The sequence below is a fragment of the Podarcis liolepis genome (genome assembly GCF_965112155.1).
Source record: "Podarcis liolepis genome assembly, chromosome: 5".
Taxonomy (NCBI): domain Eukaryota; kingdom Metazoa; phylum Chordata; class Lepidosauria; order Squamata; family Lacertidae; genus Podarcis; species Podarcis liolepis.
Window position 1 is genome coordinate 81721791 of NC_139556.1, and position 19277 is coordinate 81741067.

A 19277-nucleotide genomic window follows, 5' to 3' on the forward strand; every position below is an offset into this window, starting at 1 on the left:
AAATTTATTCAAATGTATGTAAGTTCTGAACACAGAGCATAACCCATCTTTACCTGCATTCCTTTGGAGCAAAATGTCGTTTTTGTTTTAATTGGTGAACTGAAAGCACGTAATGATCCTGAACGTATGCCGCCCACTTTTATGCTTACAGGTTCTTCCAAAGATGACGTCCCACATTGTGAACGAGATCGATAACATCTTGGGGAACAAACCTTACAGCAAGAAGGACTACAGATCCTAATGCATTGCATGATTAAACTGGACTGCATGGCTAAAATAGCGCTCTGTACTTAGTACAGTACCAAGTCAATAATATCCTGATTAGAATTATTCGGCAGTCTCTGTTGTTTACTAGATTCTCCAAGGCGGCGTGCTGCGCCGGGATCCAAAAGCACAGCCGATCTCTCTTTACAGCTGAGATTGCCTTTGCTTTTTTGCTTCTTCTTCTTTTTTACTACAGTCAGATTTTCCAGCACAAGCCCTGTTGAAACGAATGAGATCCTGCAGGACATTTTGCGCTAGCATTCATTTCCGCAGAGTTTGTGCACAACTTCTCGCCGGGTCGTGCCCGCTCCCTGTTGACCCTTATTATCCTCTCGGCACTTCCCATTTATGCAGTGAAAATACACATTGTAAAGAAACAATAAAAGATTTCTTCTAAGCTTTAGTTACTTGGAAATTAGAAGAAGGATGTACAGATATATTTTTTCAACGAACACAAAAGCCAGATACAGGTATAGGTCAAAGACGCATATCAGACAATTTCAAGCATAAAAATTCTTCGAGCTATCTTGAAGATGAGTAAGTTTGGGTGAGTTTTTTTCCATTTGCATTTTTTTATGCTGAATCTGAGTTCTAGGGTACTAGCCTAGTTTGGACTTTGTTTAGGGGAGTACAGGCTGTCCATTTAAAGGCAGAAAATCAAAGAATTACAGAGGATGGCATCTTTGCCTTCCAGTTATTTTAGGATTTCAGAGGCAGGTTGTATATGGTAGCTCCAGATTCACTGGTGGGGTGGGGAATGGACTCGATCCATCCAAAGCTAAGCAACCATTGGCTACACTTCTGTGCACACTTACCAGGGAGTATGTAAACCCTATTGAACACACTGGGATTTAATTCCAAGGAAAAGTGCACAGGATTGAATGCATATGCATATGCTCTGCACTCCCCATTTTGGGGGTGGGGAGACTTCACAGTGCTTAACTTAAGCTGGATTGTAGCCATTAGCTTTACGGCATTTAAAAATAAAAAGAGTAAAGGTTGTAGTTCTATCACCTGCTTAAAGCAGAGGTGGTTTACCTTCGGCTCGCCAGATGTTGCTGGAAAACAGCACCAATTTATCCTTAACTGCTGGCCATAGTGGTTGATAGGAGCTGGGAGTCCAAAAACATCTGGAGAGGGCCACATGTTCCCCCTTAGAGGTTTGCACCATCAGAACAGAGGTCCCCCCCCACCTGAGTCAACGTGCTTAGGATCAGGCTGAAAGAGGCTAGGCTAGGCAAGTAAAATTCACATAATCATTTTGCTGCTGCAAAAACGGAAATAAAAAATGCCATAATTTAATGCTGTTTTCTTAGAACCCGCTTTACTTTTGGCAGCTTGTAGACGTAGTTACTGCAACTTTGATTACTTAAACTTAACTAATATAATGTATAATAAATGTACAAAGTGTGCAGAGTTGTACAATTTTCTGAAGGTGTACTGGAAAGGGTTTCATTTCCCCTTTTGTACCTCCATCGAAAAGCCTGGTGCGGTTTGTAAGCACTTCATCACAGTTTAATGGATCCCAGGAAATGTTATGTTTGCCCAATCTCCTCTGCCTTTTCTCACTTTCGTTTCCAAACTGTATTTACGATCATCATTACATCATGGGTTTTGGTTCCCAATCCTTGTTTTGGCACATGGTAGCTGTGGTTTTCAGTGATCTTGTGCTGCTGAATGGTAAGCATTGCCAAGCACTGGACTTAACATGCACATGCCAATGGCACAGGATGGCCTGTGATGGACAAGAGCATCTTGATGCAACAAGAGCATCTTCTTTTAAGTACCAGTGGTGGGATGCCAAAAACATCAAGCTTTGCCAAGTGCAAATGGAAGCTGGCTGGTTTGGGCAAGCTCCTTTAGCAGTGTAGCTAGAAGTCAGCATTACTGAAAATTGTGAGTGTTGTGTGTAAATCAGCCCATAAGCATCAGCAATCAAAGAGCTAGAAAGAGTCTAGAACAGCTTTCCCAAACCTGGTGCCCTCCAATGTTTTGGAGTACAAGATCCATCTGCCCTAGGCAGCGCAGCCAGGTAGAAGGCTGATCCCACACCATTCTGCTCTTGAAAGCAATCATTTGATGGATAGGTGTTGTTGTTGGCATCCATCTGTCTCATTCGATGGGCAGATGATTAATACAGACAAGGAGATCTCCTCTCCCTTCTTCCCACTCCTATCCTGCCCCATTTGCATGGTTGTATTCAATTGGCAATGATCCCACAGTGATGAAATGCAGCTGTTTTGTGCCTCTTGATTTGTATATCTCTATCATATGATATGTGTATTCTAGAAATCCTTCAAACCATTGCATTTGAAAACACCGTTTAGGAACAACACACCCTCCCAGCTACAACCCTGTCATCTCTTACTTTCCATGAATACTTTGATTTTGTGGGCTGCAAAGACCTTATCATGGACTCTTCTTTTTCTTCAATGGGCTTGGCCAACAGAAATGAGGTCTTCTCAGCTGAGATGTTTTATTACGTTTGTGGATAGGTCCACTTTTTCATGTCTAATTGAAGTCTCAAGAGTGGTTTTGAGATACACTACTGTAAAACACAGGTGGGGAGCCTGAGAGCCTACAGATCTTGGACTCTGACTTGCATCAACCCCAGCCAGCATGGCCAGCGGATGGAGCCACTGTCCAACATCTGGAGTGGCTCCTCACCTCTGTAATAAATTATATAAGTGCATACAATTGGGGGTGGGGAGGTGCCAAGGCCTTTGAGCAGGGAACACTGTATTTATATGGAAAGTACAAATATCCTTTTAGTTTACTACATCTCACTTCCACAGCCTGCACTCTAAAGGACAGACACGAACTGCAATCTGTGTACTCAGTGGGGCCTAATCCATAGGATTGCAGCTCAAGACCCAGATCCAGAAGCATACTAAATACCCACTGCTACACAATGGCTTCCTTTTTGATGCTGTAACTTATCAGCAGTAATTTCATATTGCCTAACTCTGGCCCCAGATGAGTATCCTTACCCCAAAATGGTGAACAAGCATTTCATCTTTTTTGCATACGATAGCCTGGATCTGGGGCAACTGATGTGAAACCTGCTTTCACGGATAATTGCTCTTGTTGCTAAAGGCAAATGGCCATAAAGTCAAGTTTCATATCCACAAATCTTCCAGTTCACCTGGTGGGCAGGGGTATCATGCACATGTATTCAACTCCATTCATCTGGTCTGGGTGGCAAAGCTTGAATGAACAGTCTTTCTCTGCCTGGCACAACTTATTCATCTCATTTCAGCGGCACGAGCAAATCTGTTTTCATTCTTCACCAAAGATTTGCTCCGGCTGCTGCAATGAACTTAGAGGGAAGTCTGGGTTAGAACATGGAACATGTACCGTCCCACAGAAAGCAGCAAAGGTGCATTTGCACATATAGGTCACACCATGTGTGAAGCTTAAGCTTCCAAATCGCAGCCTCCTCCTCCCTCCCCTCCATCAAGCAGGGCCTTTGCATTTGAACTGTTCATCGGACAGTCCTAGCAACGGAGCTTACAGAAGGCACTGAGTTCTAAAGAACAAAAATACTTTTTCCTCTTTTAATGTGTTTAATCAAAGCAATGGTCTGTGTAAATGAATTCAGCAGCTGTATACTAGGAACTGCTTTCTATTTCTGCTTGGACATAATAAAGGCATTTTATGCACCTAGCTTAATTACTTTGGATCCATTAATTTGGAGTGGTGGAGCGGGGGCAGGGAGGGTAGTGGTGGAGAGCCTACATTATTAGGATTAAAATAGGACTGTATCTTTCTGATTCATTACTTTCAAAATCAATACATATTACTTTTCTTTCCCAGTAGGGATAACCACATTACACAGAGTGCTTGATAGGAAAGAAAATGTTCATTCATCGAGAGCATTAGCTAAAGACAGATTTAAAGGGCAGTGTCTCTCATAAGATACCAGTGACTATTAACATACGTTGATTTGAAGTATGGAATGCAGTAGGGTTGGGGGGGAACGGGGAGGTCAGGATATTTTTGATTGCCTTAGAGACACACTCTCTTCTTCGGAAGATTTATTCGAAGTTTTTCTTCATTTGAGACAGCCTACATGGCTTCACAGAAATCCTCAGGGTGTCTCTGCGCCGCCGCCCCCCCATTGTCTTCACATTTTAAGCAATTAACAAGGGTTATTCCATCACCACTGTTACAGAGAAAAGTCAGCTACTTGCTGCTGATCGACAGCAGAAAGGATAAGAGAACAATTAAACTTAATTCATGGAATCGACTGCTACAGCCCCAAAGTTTTTTGCCCAATGAAATCCTGACAGTTCAGTAATGCCCCGCGACATCATCATACCTGACATATAACAATGAATTTCGCTTATTTTCAACAGTTTTGAGGATACAGCACGGCCTAAAGCAGTGGTGGCCAAACTTGGCCCTCCAGCTGTTTTGGGACTACAACTCCCATCATTCCTAGCTAACAGGACTAGAGGTCAGGGATAATGGGAATTGGAGTCCCCAAACAGCGGGAGGGCCAAGTTTGGCTACCACTGGCCTAAAGGAAGTAGAGTTTACAAAAAAGGGGGAGAGTGCTACCCAGCAGAATGAAAGAAAACTTTTCACAGAGGTGGTAAACCTGCAGCCCACCCTTCCATAAAGAAATGTTAACTGTTTGTGACCTCATGCTAGAAAAACTGTTTAGGGCATCTGGTCAACAGGCCTCATTTGCAGACTTAAATTATTAGATGACTGTTGCATGCAGTTTCATTTCAAATCCTAGGGTTCCTACTACTGGAGAAAGCCTCGCACATCCCACATGCAAAATTTCTTTAGACAGTGATTTATACCAAATTAATATCAGTGATCACACCTCTTAACTGAATCATCTTTTGTTAAGCTTCTGTCCTCTTTGAAACACCTTCAATCATTGCTTCCATTTGCTTGTTATAATAAGAAGGGTAGTGGTTTTTGGGGGGAGGGTAGACAAACTACTGCATGTAGCAGATTCGGAATTGCGGCATATCAGACATACAGCATTTAGAGGTGCATACAGAAAGGGAAACATGGGACTAAACTAGAATATTCAAATTCATTTCATTTCAGTTTAGCACAGGGCGAGTTCAGTTTTAATTAAAGTAGGATGTATTTTTATGGCATGCTATTTCACTATCGGCAAACTGCTGTGAATTAACAAGTCTGAACCGAATAAGATGATGGAAACTCACATTTTCAGTTTTCACCCTATGATGGGGGTGAGAATCTTTTCTGCAATGGAAGCAAGAAGGAAGACATTCCTTACCCACAAGATAAAAGGACTGGAAAAGCCGGGCAAAGGCTGCAATCTATGCACTTTCCTAAGAGTAAGTTCAACTAAACACAGTGAAAGTTTTTAAAGACTGCAATGCACAGAACAGAAAACAGGACAATATCACAATGGAAGAAGCTTCAGGCTGTATTTTCTTTTAAGCTTTTATTCAAACATGATTACAAAAGGTTACGGGATGAAGTCACTGCTCGAAGTCAACAAAGCCCATCTCACTGGCAGAAAAAAAGAGAAACTTATTTGTAACATATTTGTGTTTTGAAAAACAATTTCATGAGCTAAAATGACATTACCTGGTGCACTCATTTTTGTTATTTTATGAAGGAACCATAATCTGTGTTTCCTTTCTGTTTTCTTGTAAAAAATAGTTTCTCATGTTTTCAAGCTATAAAAAAGCAACACCTCTCTATCCAGGCTGCTGAGTGTGACTGGATAGGACTGACCCATCCAAACAATTCTGTCTACTTGGAACCTGTAGACAGCAAAGCAATCAATCCAGACGAAGCGCTGATGGACAGGATGTAGTTTCTGATAAAGCAGCAGGTTAAGGATGAAAGCCCAACGCTCAGGGTGGTAAGTATATCTCCCAACTACCATTGCAACTGCTACAAAAACAGGGTGTCGTATAAATAGGGATCTATTATCCCAAGTCCAAGAATCAAACCCAGTACTATGCATCCCATCCCAGAAGCAAGAGGCCTGTGAGATAGCTCAGTTGGTAGGGTGTGAGACTCTTTAAGCTCAGGGTCATGGGTTTGAGCCTCACACTGGGCAAAGAAGATCGCTGCATTGCAGGGCACTGGACTAGATGACCCCTTCCCGGGTCCCTTCCAAGAGAAGTTACAATACGATACGATAATCTTTATTGTCATTGTCCCATACAGAGCAACGGAATGGGGGTGGGAATCTACATCAGACTTTCAAAAACCAACAAGCCTGCTATCCCAGACTGGTTAGCCCCCTAAAAACTCTGATACCCCATAATTAAATACAATATACTCCCATAGAGACTACCTTACACTGCGTTTAAAACCAAAATCGCATTTGAATAGAAATTGTTTCTCAGGCGGCTAGTCCTAGTCTTTATAACCCTATACCTTCTTCCAGAAGGCAGAAGCTGAAAGAGGTCATTTCTGGGGTGCGCACTGTCCTGCACTATCTCTGCAGCTTTCTTATGACACCTGGAAGCATAGATTTGATCCAAGGTGGGAAGAGTGCACCCAATTATTCTCTCCGTAGTCCTTACAACCCTGGACAGCGTTGTTTTTTCCCCTGACCGTACAGCTCCCAAACCACACACAGAGACCATATGTTAATACACTCTCAATAGTACAATGGTAAAAGGCCATCAACGGGTCCTTTGAGAGATTGTTTTTCCGGAGGATTCTCAGAAAATATAACCTCTGCTGTGCTCTCTTCATCAGGTCTTTGCTGTCTTTTATGATTCTATGTAAGTAGAGGAGCTTGTGGTCAAAGGACTGGCTTGTAATCGCAACTGGAGAGGGAAGCAAGACCCTTGACTTCCACCCATCTGCTCCTCAAAAGCAACCCTCCAGTAGAATAAGCTGTTGCCCCGGTACCTATAGCCCATCCTATGGAACAGCTAAGGAATGTGCCACTGTGTCTGAAAAGCAATCAGACCTGGTGCCAAAAAACCTATCAACTGACTCCCATATAAAGGTAAGCTGGTTAGAGAAAGCCCGCAGGAAGCCACATCTGCAGTAACCCACCCTGAGCATAAGGCCTACACACAGCTCATCTGTACTGTGCAGGACCTTGGCACAAACAGCAGTACTTGTGCCCATGGGGAAACATTGACCCCTTGAAACAGTTCTAGAATAATGTTAGAAATTACCCAATTGCAACCATGTGGAGATCTCTGGACGCCAGGCTAGCGACTGAAATCTCCATCTGGCTGGCCTCTCCAGATTTCTTAAGCAGGTAAGCAGAAGAGCTAATCTATTGCATTTATATCCCACCTTTTTTTCCAAAGAGTACATGGTTTATCCGCTCCTCAGTTAATCCCTACAACGACCCTGCGAAGTAGGTTAAGAGGCTGTGACTGGCCCAAAGTCACCCAGTGAACTTTATGACCGAGTGAGGATTTGAACCCTGATCTTCCAGGTCCCAGTCTGACACTCTAACCACCAAACCACACTGGCTTCCTAGAGTATTTCTGCTACAGGACAGCTCTATAAATTAAGTAGGTAAATAAATATGGGGAAAGTAAATGTAACTTAGAGAAGGATCAGAAATATGTTCCTTGAAGCTTTAATCTGTTTTGTTCTGTATTGTTTTATTTGATGTTTTAAGGCGTTACTAACCATTTTGAGATTTTCTCTTAAAAATATAAAGAAAAAAAAATAAAATGACTATAGAAATAAAATGAGTAATAGTGATGATAATAAATTTCCTTGATGAAATAATTGTGCCTAGACATTCTGCTGTGGCAACTGTAACCAGGGTTTAAGGTGCCATTTGGCAATTGGTTTATATATCTGAGTTTAGAATGAGTATCAATGATGTCACAAAAGCTTCCCCACATCAAGAGGCTCCTTTCTGTTTGTGGGTTACTGGTGGCTGTGCAAAAGGGAAGAAATATTTCCAGAAAATGACATGTTGCAGTTGCTCTTAAAAGCATTTTTTTGATTTTTAGAATGCCTACTTTTCCAGAGGGTGGGAGAATCCTAAGGAGGACTGGAAACTTTTTACAGAGATTAAGAACCTGAATGTCCCAAGTACCTCCAGTAACATTCAGTTAGCTGGTCACTGTAATAAATTTTTTAATAATTATATTATTTATACCCCACACATCCCTGTAATTTAGTCACTAATAAAATAGTGTCACAACACTGTCCATATATTCTGTTCTATTACTGGTAGGACTATTTGCTTTGTCCTCATAATGCCCTTGCGCTATTTGCTCTACAGTTGTGGTGGCATGTGCAAAGTTGTCTGTTTTTGCTACAACTGTATCCATTATGTGTCTGGTTTCTTTGAATTACAGGCCCTGAAACTATATCCCTTGAGAGTACAGCTACAGCACCTGACTTATGCAACCCATCTATCTCAAAGTACTTGAAACTTTTGGAAGGAAAGGATACACGGTGGGATTGAAGTTCTTCAACAAAAAAAAGGAAGCAATGATGACCAAGACTAGGAAGAGTGTATTATTGTAGAAGATGGAGAATGTTGTTGCTTCGTAGTCTGCAACTTCGTTCTTCTTCCACAAAATTCTGCAGAGGCAAAAGCAGCATTTCAAACAATTTAGGCATATTTTTTCCACTGACAAATGACCTAGATGCTAAATTCCAGTTTCTGAAAAAAGGATTATTTTATTTAAGAGTCAAAAGTAGTACAGCGAAGGCACCTGCCAGCTGTCAATAGGCAAACGGGGGGGGGGGGTTTGGAAACACAGTAAGGAGCGCCAAACTTCCATTAGATTTCCAAAAGCAGTTTTTACACTGTGTGAAAGATTGCATAAAATGTTGGAATTATCAGATATGGGTGCATCAGGAGAAAGGGGAAAAATTGCTATCTGAATGTAGTCTTTGTTTCTAGCTATTAGAGATCCTTTTTTTTAAAAAAAAGCACATAACTCAAACTTAATAAAGCAAGATTGAATCTCCTGCTATGAAATAGTAACTTAATGAAGAATTAGAAGCTTAGGTTGGGAAGTTACTGCCAAGTATTCAATCTAGCACCACTGAAGAGCTTTTTGGGATGATAAAACGCTTTTAAAAGCATTTCTAATGCATCAAGTTATATAAAATGATGAACTATACACAAACCACGCTGCTTTAAAAAAATACTGGTGACATCTGAAACACATTCAGCCCAAAACAAAGTAGGCATTAAGATGGTGGTAATCAACAAGCCAAGTCAAAACAAACACAAAACCACAGAAATAAATCCCTCTTTATGAACAGAGGGGTGTAATTCAGGTTGCCTGCAAACAAAGCTGTACAATGCATTTGACCGTCACCTCTCATCTTTCTCCTTGCGCGACATCTTCCTATTGTCTGCTTCAGAGAGCTTTCGAGTTACTTCTTTGGAAACGGCATCTTCCCTCTTCTGGGCTACTCTGAAAGAGAAAGCATTTTACATTCCCGATGTTTTTGGGGTGAGGAGATCAGAATAAATTCAAGGATACTAGCCATTTCATAAAATGCCCTCCGCACTGTGAAAGACTCACTGCCCATATTGCAGAGCCACAAGGCCGGCAAGCCCCATCTCAATGGTTCCAATCACAGGGTTGTAACCAATGTTAATGGGTTTGCTGAAAAGAATAGCCAGGACTAACTTAGGCCCATTGATGTTTGTAGGTTTACTCTGAATATAACTGTTAGATACAACACAGAGTTCACTGAAGGAGAAACAAACAGTTGGAACCATCCAACTAGGAGCAGGATGCATGAATATTTACTAGGGTCTAAGTCAGGATAGTCTAACCTGCAGCCCACAAGGCGTTTTTGGCGGCCCTCAGCAACGTTCAAGATAAAAAAAATCTTTATGCCTTATTTTTTGTGTCATGCATTCTTAACAAAAGTGCATACATCTGTTTGAGTATTAAATTTGTTTAATAATTAAATCTATTAATTGTGTATTTAATTATATATATTAATTGGTTTTTTAAAGTATTATTAAACCTATTGTGAACACTTTAATTTATGATATGGAAATGGAATTCAGTGTGCGGCCTGCGAATTCTGTGTTGAAGTACTATTGCAGCCCGCTTGGTACAGAAAATTGGACCACCCTGGTCTAAGTAAAAGTACAAGTGCTCTTCCAAAGAAAACGTCCATTCAAAATATTTTTTGTCCAAAATTAAAAGTCATGTAAAGCTATGATATTAACTTTAACGGATATTGCCTAGTTCTGGAACTGTCTTGCTTCATAGACCCTCCAAAGACCATCTCCAGAAATACAGAAAGGCTGATCTGAAATGGTTTTTAGTAGCCAGGGTGATGTAGTCTGAGGGAATATCACAAGATATTTGCTAGCTCCCATTCATTTTCCCCATAAACATCCTAACCCACCCCAAGCACTAGAAATATAAAAGAACTGTCCAAATGCTTACTTGTGCTTAAGAACAAACTTTACATTCTTGTAGGCAAAAGCCACCAGATATGTACTGACAAGGGTCATAACGCTGTAGAGAACTGCCGACTGAACAAGATCCATGTGCCATATTCGCCAGTAGAGCCCTAAGGAAAAAACATTGTGCAGGTGGTTAAGATTTTTGAACGCAGAACGTGTCTCCAGTTTTAACCCCTGGAAAGCCACTGCCAGTCAGTTTAGCTAGACTGACCAACGGGCCCACCTCTATATAAGGCAGCTACGTTGGGAAAGATGGAGGGCACAAGGAGAAGGGGACGACAGAGGACGAGATGGTTGGATAGTGTTCTCGAAGCTACCAGCATGAGTTTGACCAAAGTGCAGGAGGCAGTGGAAGACAGGAATGCCTGGCATGCTCTGGTCCATGGGGTCACAAAGAGTCGGACATGACTAAATGACTAAGCAACAACAACTCATGTTGATTAGCTGAACAATGTATCTCCAGTTTACATACTGTTTTGGATAATCTTCTATTCTACCTTCTACCACATATGTCTTCCTTTGCCTGAACAGCAGCATGCAAAATAATAAAGGAAAGGGAGTATCTGAATGTGAAAGAAATACGTCATCTTTGGACTGACCCAACAACTAACAGAATGCCACATTCACAAGGATGAATAGCTTCAGAAGCATTGTGTGAAACTGATTTCAAGCACATTTGTCTTTTCTTTTCTTTTCATTTTACTAACTACAGTCAACGAACATGATAACACCCAACAAAGGTGTAGCAATGCCACCTAGTGGTCTATTATTCTAAATAGTTTTTGAAACCCTTTGCTCTTCAAATCCTTAAAGCACACGCAGACCTTAGAAACTTGACTTGGGGCTTTCTACACTTCCACCTGTCCTGTGCCTAAAAAACACAGGTTTGGGCAGTTTACTGCTTGTCTAGTGCTTTCTAGGGACAGGTCTGTGGTTTTGCCTTTGCCCAGCCACTTTCCCCCAGGAAACCCACAGAGAACAACAATCCACAGGAAACTCGGTTGCTGTTGTTCCAATTCAACACTAAACCGCGTTTTACTGGGGGGGGAAGTGGATGGGCTAATGGAAATGTAGATGAGCAGCCAATTTTGTTTATTTGTCTCACATCAGCACATTGTCCCCTTTAGTGAGAATCAGTGGTATACAGGCACTTCTATAATCTTGCATGGAGCCTGAAGTACAGTGGTACCTCGGGTTAAGTACTTAATTCGTTCCGGAGGTCCGTTCTTAACCTGAAACTGTTCTTAACCTGAAGCACCACTTTAGCTAATGGGGCCTCCCGCTGCTGCTGCGCCGCCAGAGCACAATTTCTGTTCTTATCCTGAAGCAAAGTTCTTAACCCGAGGTACTATTTCTGGGTTTGCGGAGTCTGTAACCTGAAGCGTATGCAAACTGAAGCGTATGTAACCCGAGGTACCACTGTATATATTATAAGCTGTCACCTTTTCTGCCTCTCTCAATCTATACCAAAGAAGTGGATAATATGAACCACATAGCAATACTTCCATATTCTCTTTGTGATGTTCAAAAAAGAGACATACTTTAATAATAATAATAATTCTTATATCCCACTGCAATGCGTGTCCACAGTGAATAACAGCTTTGAAGTTAAGAGAAGGCCAGAAGCACCCTAAAGAGGAAGAGGAAATGCCATTTTAAGCTTAAGAACAATATGGACAGTTGGAATATGTGCCGATTCAAGTTACAAGAAAGGAGATTCCGACTAAACACCAGGAAGAAATTTCTGACAGTAATTGCAGTTTCCTGACAAACTCCCATTGTTCTAGGCACATTTTTGTGACAGGGAATTTCATGAGCTCTGGGCGCAGTACTGCACCTAAGATTTCAGATTAAAACTGCAGAGTGGAAGGAAATGAGGACCTTTTTCTGCCTTCCCACTTCCAGCTACTCTCCGGAGACTGAAGAGACAAGACCCTCTTAAGAATATTAGGGGGGTGGGCAGGGGAAGGACCAGCTGCCATTCATTCATTTTCAGCTTTGTATTCTTGTTATTTTTAAAAAGTGCATTGTGGCACCTGTATCCTAGGTTTAAGGCGCCATTTAGCTACTAGCTTTCCTATCTCCCGTTTCTAACACTGGGTGGGGCACACCTTCCTTGGGAAGTTTTTAGGCAGAAGCTGAATAACCATATGTCACGGTTACTTTAAATTGAGATTTCTGCATTGCAGTAAGGGAGCTGGACTGGATGACCCTAGATTACTTCCAATTCTGCAATTCCGTGATTCTAGGTCGAAGGGCCGTCCGTCATTGCCTCTCTAGCTGTGGCCCCTGCACTGCAGCAGGGGGTTGGGCTGGATGACCTTCGGGGGTCCCCTTCGAACCCCGAAATCTGTGGCCTTTCCTATCCGGATTCGCCCGAAGACCGCGCCCCGGGAGGAGCCTCGCGTGTGGGGGAGGTGGATCCCTGCCTCCCCCGCTGCTGACAGAGCAGCTCTTCCAGGGCGAAGAGAGGGAGACGTGGCAACCCAACCCTTCCTCACTCACAGATGGGGATGGCAGAGACGATGAACGCGTTGCCGAAGAAGAGCGCCGACGACTTGGCCGACAAGTTACGGCTGAAATCCTGCAGGAGAAGCTCCTCCTCGGACTGCTGCCGGGCCCCGCCGCTGCTGCCGCCACTACCGCCCTTGGGAGCCATCGCTGTCGCTTCCTTCTGTCTCCCGAGCTCGAAAGGAAGACCGGGACTGGCCCCGCGCGGCTGCCGTACTCGCCCACGAAAGCACACGCGGCGCAACGGCCTGGGAGGCGGGACTTCCGGCGACCAACGGCCGCTCTCCTCACAGAGTACTTCCGCTGTCGCCTGTCAATTCCACACACCCCAACCGCCGCTGTCCCCCGTTTCTCTCGATAGAATTATTATCTCTACCGCGGAGCTACGAGTGTTTGGATAATAGCAGAGAGTAAGTCTGTGTAGCATTAAAAAAGAAAAAGAAAAAGTAATAAGCAAGGAGAATTGGGCCAAGCCTGTACATCCGGGTCATCAGGACTCGGCTGACGTGTCCTTTGCTTGGATTCAGGGGCGGGGCTTGTGGGCAGAGTCTTACTGGCTTTTCTCTGCAGCCGGGATTGAAAAGCGGAGGGGGCGTGGCTTGCAGAGTCTGCATTGAAGCCCATTGTGTTTTGGCTCAGCTGCAGAATAAACGGTGCATATTTTTATATAGGGTAGCGACCTCTTGGTTTCCCACTCTGAATACTGCTTAATTCGTGCGTGTAGGTATCTTTTTTATTTTATTTTATTTTTTTAGTGGTAGTTATGCTGCTTTACGAAGAAGTTTAATACGACCTCCGTTTTAGAGCATAAATAAATTGATGTTTTAGATTTGCTTTTGAAAACGGAGCGGTGATTTTTGTAACGTGGTCAGAAGTTGGCTTTTGTTTATTTCCATACGTTCCTCCTGTTCTGTCTGTACTAACAGCAATTAGTGGAAAAAGTTATATGTTAAAGATGGCTAGGGGTCTACTAAGTGGGTAGAAGTCTTGAATTGTTGAGATTGCTTGAGAAATTAGCTGCCCTGTCTCAAGTTTTCCACAACGGGCTGTGTTTTCCCCCTGCAAAAGCCGATGCTTTTCAGTTCCTCGCTTTAAAAGTCTGGCAATAACTGGGAGCATAGGGAGGCTGGAACAGAGGTTTTCATGTAAGACTCTGTTCAGGATATTCTTTTGCACTTGTATAGTGTTCAGGGATATTCCAGTGTATCATGAGCAGACTTTTCCAGCTATCCTGTGTCTATGGTTCTTCTACTCCACTTTGCCCATGGGGATCAGTGTGATCTCTGCAAGGGTGCAGTGTGGGTGGTGAATAAATAAAGTGAGTGTTTTAAAGTAATTGTACAGGGTTGGCTCGCAATATTAGGTTGCTGCTTATCTGGGAGTATTCCCTATTGAACTCAATAGGGCTTACATTTGAGTAAGACATGTGGAGCCATTGTGAGGAGCCATTGACAGTTGTACTCTTGTTTTGATATCAGTTCCCATAGCACTGAAAGCACAGTGCTGTCATGGCTGAAATTAATGATTAGTTGTTGCTTAAGGTGGTGAACACCAGTACCACTACTCCTTTTTAGTGAGGAAATATTGCCCGCAGGAAGACTGACCACCCATTTTTTTATGCATAGACATGATATTTTGGCACTAAAATGTAAAAACTAAAGGGTGGGAAATCCCAAAGCCTCTTTCATTGTTTGAGTAATACCTTTTAGAAATACAATCAATCCATTTTTTAAATGTAAATCCTATTGAGTTCAATAGTGCATACTGCCAGATAAATGGGTATAAGATTGCTGCCTATAAGACCTTTGCCCATTAGATGATGCTGTAGCATTTCATTCAACCTGCATGAAAAGGAATGTGGATGTTAAGATTTTTGTAGAATTTACCCCTCTGCACACAAAATTCTAATAACAATTTTGTGTATTTGCATGTCTAATTTTGTATGTCAGAATTTTTGAATGCTTAAATATTTGCCAGATTTTTGCCCAAATATTATATTTTGGTATTTAGTATGCTAGCTTCCATTGATGTAAATTGCTGTGGGAGCCTTTTTTAGCTAAAGAGCCAATTATTGGCATGCTTTGGCGTTACTGTAAAGTAGCAGAGGTACAAAACCTGACTTTGGGAGCCTTCCTAGCCTTGCGCAGCCTCAGAGTAAATTCAGACTTGTAGTACACAGCAATATGCAGCCTCCATAAAAGGAGTCTGAGATATGGGGCGGGGGCAGGGGGGGAGAGAGAGAGAGAGCTCAATGAGGCACCTAGTGGCCAAAAGTAAATAACTGCCACTGTGGAGCTTCTCCAGCTTTTAGAAGACTGCCTAATAACATGCTTATCAGCCCCAAAACTCATTTTTTCTCTTCTCAAACAGGTACTCCTTACTTGAAAAAAGCCTCCATAGAATGAATCAGCTGTTAAGCCTGCTTTACCTAAGTGTTCTCTGGAAGCCGCCCTTGTCGAAAGCTTAGTTCCAGGGTGAATTTTTGTGGTTGCAAAATACACATAGCCTACGGCAGTTCTGTTTCACATGGAAATTGACTGCTTCAGAAATTTGTGCCAGTCAGCTAAGGGTAAATCTCGTTCCAAACAAGGTTTCAGAAGTGATAGCTATATTTAGTGATTGGTGAATAAGTTTTAAATGTGGAAAGAAGGACCTGTAGTTATTCCCAAGGGCTTCTGCAATATGATCTTTGTAGGCATGAAATATACTGTCCTAACTCCTGGAAATGGTTATGTATCGATACTTAAATATTCTTGGGACCTAAATTTAGATAGATATTTAAAAACAGAGTTAATTAGCTCCATGTAAATAGTCTTGTTGCGAAGCATTAACACATGATAGTACAGCTGTGAATAATAATAATAATAATAATAATAATAATAATAATAATAATAATTGGTTTCCCCAGCCAATCTGTGTACATCTGGGAGTGCTTGGATTTAGTATGCAGTTAAACAGCAGTATACCTTGAAAGGGAGCACTGTTTCTTAAAATGTACTCTTAGAGAATAAATTTAATGCCTTGGGCCTGCAATAAAGTAGATTTCTGGCATCTGGAGCTCTTGGCAGTCCTTTTTTTTCTTCATGCTTGAAACAAGCTGACTTCAAAACATGGCTTTGAAGCTGACTTGTTCCAACCAACTCTTAAGATTAACTACAGTTTAGGATTCAGACAGAATGCTAAACTACACAATGGAAAAACAGAAGCAGAAACTTCCATTCTCCTCCTCATGGTCACTGGAGGAAGCAAGGGGAGGGAGAAGTCTTAGGCTTGCTGAAACTCATTCCTATCATCACAAGCCAAGATTTAGTGTGAAATTCAACCAGGCCTTATTTCTAGTTCGGTAATATGGGCAGATACCCTAACAAGGCCCATATGTGGAAACCCTACACTGGGCGCATTATATGCCATATTGTTTTTACGATTTTTGATGCCCCAGTTTGATGCCTTGCATCTGTTTTCCAAACTATTAGTTACTGGGGACAAAGCCTGATCAATGTTTTCTCCCTTCTCATATGCCAACAACAGTCACAATGTCAGGCTGCAAGTCATGTTGACTTGAGCTGCTTTAAGGTTTTAGGTTTCTATTGTTTGTCTTGTAAATGCCTTAGGCCTGTTGGTATGGGAGGGGTTCCCCAGTTTCAACAAAGGAATTCGTAACAGGATTGGTTCAATGACAGCAGGGATATTCAGATGCACTCTCTGATTGATCTGATACACACATTAAGATTTTATCTGCAACCTGATGAAATTCTTGTCGCTGGGGCGGTGGAGAGTCGCTGAGTGGGGAACAATGCTTCAAGTGTCTCGTGACTCACGACGAATCCCCACAAGAGTCCAAAGGCTGCAACGTGTTTAGAAAACCTAATCAGATCACGGTTCAGCTTGTGACTCTAATACGTTTTTAGCTGTATCAGAAGATTAATGTGCTTCTCACCAAAGGGACAGGCAGGGCTGCATCACGTACTTCATGTGAGATCTTAAAGCCTTCCTGGATGGTGTAGAATTCACAAGACAAAATAGTAATCCTTGATATGGTTGTATCCTTAATTGGGGCCTTAACTTGTAACCATGAAAATATTGGTGGTATATGTGTATGGATTTACAGGAGAGGGAAATGCAGATCTGACATGGGATTTCCCCAGTATGGAGGACTGGTATGTAGCCTACTTTGAGGATATGTTTTTGTGTATGCAATATCTTCTGTGTCATCTTCCTATCTGACCACACTGTCTCATGCCCAAACATTCACCCATTCAGTGTTGGATAATATGTAGGTGAGTGTATTGTGCTGTTGTTAGCCAACATGGGGTCCTCACCATGTTGCTGGACTACAACTCCTCTCCTCCCTGGCTGGGGCTGATGGGAGTTGTAATCCAAAAATATATGGAGGGCACCATATTGGCTAGACATGTGTCCTGCTGTCCTACACAACAGATGTGATCAGTTGGCTGTTCCCTTCCCTCAAAGCCTTACCACCCGTAGCATGGGATCCCATTTTTAACAGAGGCCATCTTTGCTAATAATTTGTTTACCGGTAACTTCCAATTGCTTCAACAGATAGGCCAATGGATAGAGAGCATGCATTTCAGTGAACTAATTAATATGAAGCTAGAACTCTCACAACCAATAACAGTTACAATGGTTTCAAAAGTTCAGGCTGTGTTTGTCTTGAGTTGGTTTTTATTTACCTTCTTTTGGGGCTTATTTATTGGGGGCAAAATTTGTAAAACTACTGTTTCTGAAAATCGCTGTGTTCTGTATGCGAAATGACTACTTCACTTGTCTTGTCTGTATGATAACAGTGAACTGCTCTGAAAAATATCCAAAGCTGCCTTTGACATCATAAATTTGTTCATAAAAAAATTACTGAACTAGCTTCAAGAGCAGCACGTTCTGCAACTGTGAGACACCCACTTCTTCATGTTCCCTTGCTGTTCAGTCATGGCACATTGATGCTCTGATGGTACCTTCAATAAGGCATCCTTGGCTGATCTTAAAGGTGATAGAAAGCTTCTCACTGAAGACAGGTCCTCATAGCAACTGCCGGAGCTGTTGATTTAGCCAAGCTTAGGGTGCCTCAGATGTACCGTATTTTTCGCACTATAGGACGCACTTTTTCCCCTCCAAAAATGAAGGGGAAATGTGTGTGCGTCCTATGGTGCGAATGCAGGCTTTCGCTGAAGCCTGGAGAGCGAGAGGGGTCGGTGCGCACCGACCCCTCTCACTCTCCAGGCTTCAGGAGAGCCCCACCGCCAGCCCCACAAGCTCGGGGGACAGCGGGAGAGGCGCAGCGCGCCCTTCCCGCTGTCCCCCGACTTGGTTAGAAGGCTGGGGGGGGGAAGCCTGCTCCTCCCCGTCGCCAGCCCCACAAGCTCGGGGGACAGCGGGAGAGGCGCAGCGCGCCCTTCCCGCTGTCCCCCGACTTGGTTAGAAGGCTGGCGGGGGGGAAGCCTGCTCCTCCCCGTCGCCAGCCCCACAAGCTCGGGGGACAGCGGGAGAGGCGCAGCGCGCCCTTCCCGCTGTCCCCCGACTTGGTTAGAAGGCTGGCGAGGGGGGAAGCCTGCTCCTCCCCGTCGCCAGCCCCACAAGCTCGGGGGACAGCGGGAGAGGCGCAGCGCGCCCTTCCCGCTGTCCCCTGACTTGGTTAGAAGGCTGGCGGGGGGGAAGCCTGCTCCTCCCGGTCGCCAGCCCCACAAGCTCGGGAGACAGCGGGAGAGGCGCAGCGCGCCCTTCCCGCTGTCCCCCGACTTGGTTAGAAGGCTGGGGGGGGGAAGCCTGCTCCTCCCCGTCGCCAGCCCCACAAGCTCGGGGGACAGCAGGAGAGGCGCAGCGCGCCATCCCGCTGTCTCCCGACATGGTTTGGAGGCTGGCGGAGGGCTTACTCCTGCCCCAGCCCCGCAAGCTCCCAGAGCGATGCCAAAGCTGCGCGCAGCTTCGGCATGGCTCTGGGTCCCGTTCTGGGGGAGGGGGAAGATCGGGCTTCCCCCGCCCCTGCCCCGCGCCTGGCGGGGGGGGGATAAATTTTTTTGCCTTTATTTCCCCCCCCCCCCAAATCTAGGTGCGTCCTATGGACCAGTGCGTCCAATAGTGCGAAAAATGCGGTATTACC

At 43.5% G+C, this 19277-nt stretch overlaps 2 protein-coding genes across 4 annotated transcripts in view; one reads left to right on the plus strand and one right to left on the minus strand.

Moving 5' to 3' along the window:
- Window positions 1-3930, plus strand: part of KCNAB1 (potassium voltage-gated channel subfamily A regulatory beta subunit 1) — a 193516-nt gene extending 189586 nt beyond the window's left edge. For both annotated transcript variants that reach the window (XM_083504447.1, XM_083504448.1), the window contains exon 14: window positions 152-3930. In XM_083504447.1, the coding sequence (XP_083360573.1) occupies window positions 152-241 (90 nt within the window). In that variant the 3' untranslated portion in view covers window positions 242-3930. The remainder of the gene's footprint in view (window positions 1-151) is intronic.
- A 1756-nt stretch (window positions 3931-5686) lies between these two features.
- Window positions 5687-13436, minus strand: SSR3 (signal sequence receptor subunit 3). Of its 2 annotated transcripts, none has more exons than XM_083504624.1 (5): window positions 11080-13436; window positions 10635-10892; window positions 9540-9638; window positions 8659-8790; window positions 5687-6082 (listed from the first exon to the last, which is right to left on the minus strand). In XM_083504624.1, exons 2-5 carry the CDS (start codon window positions 10736-10738, stop codon window positions 6016-6018), a joined length of 402 nt encoding a protein of 133 aa, XP_083360750.1. In that variant the 5' UTR covers window positions 10739-10892; window positions 11080-13436; the 3' UTR covers window positions 5687-6015. The 2 variants fall into 2 exon arrangements, with proteins under 2 accessions (XP_083360750.1, XP_083360749.1); XM_083504623.1 differs by having other exon boundaries at window positions 10635-10761; window positions 13160-13427.
- Between the last annotated feature and the right edge of the window lie 5841 nt (window positions 13437-19277).

Coding starts and splice junctions, on each gene's coding strand:
- SSR3 (XM_083504623.1), bottom strand. CDS start 13,313: ATGGCTCCCAAGGGCGGTAGTGGCGGCAGCAGCGGCGGGGCCCGGCAG. Junction 10,762..13,159: donor CGTCTCTGCCATCCCCATCT/GTGAGTGAGGAA, acceptor TTTTTTCCTTAG/GGCTCTACTGGCGAATATGG. Junction 6,083..8,658: donor AAGAACTTCAATCCCACCGT/GTATCCTTTCCT, acceptor CTGCTTTATCAG/AAACTACATCCTGTCCATCA.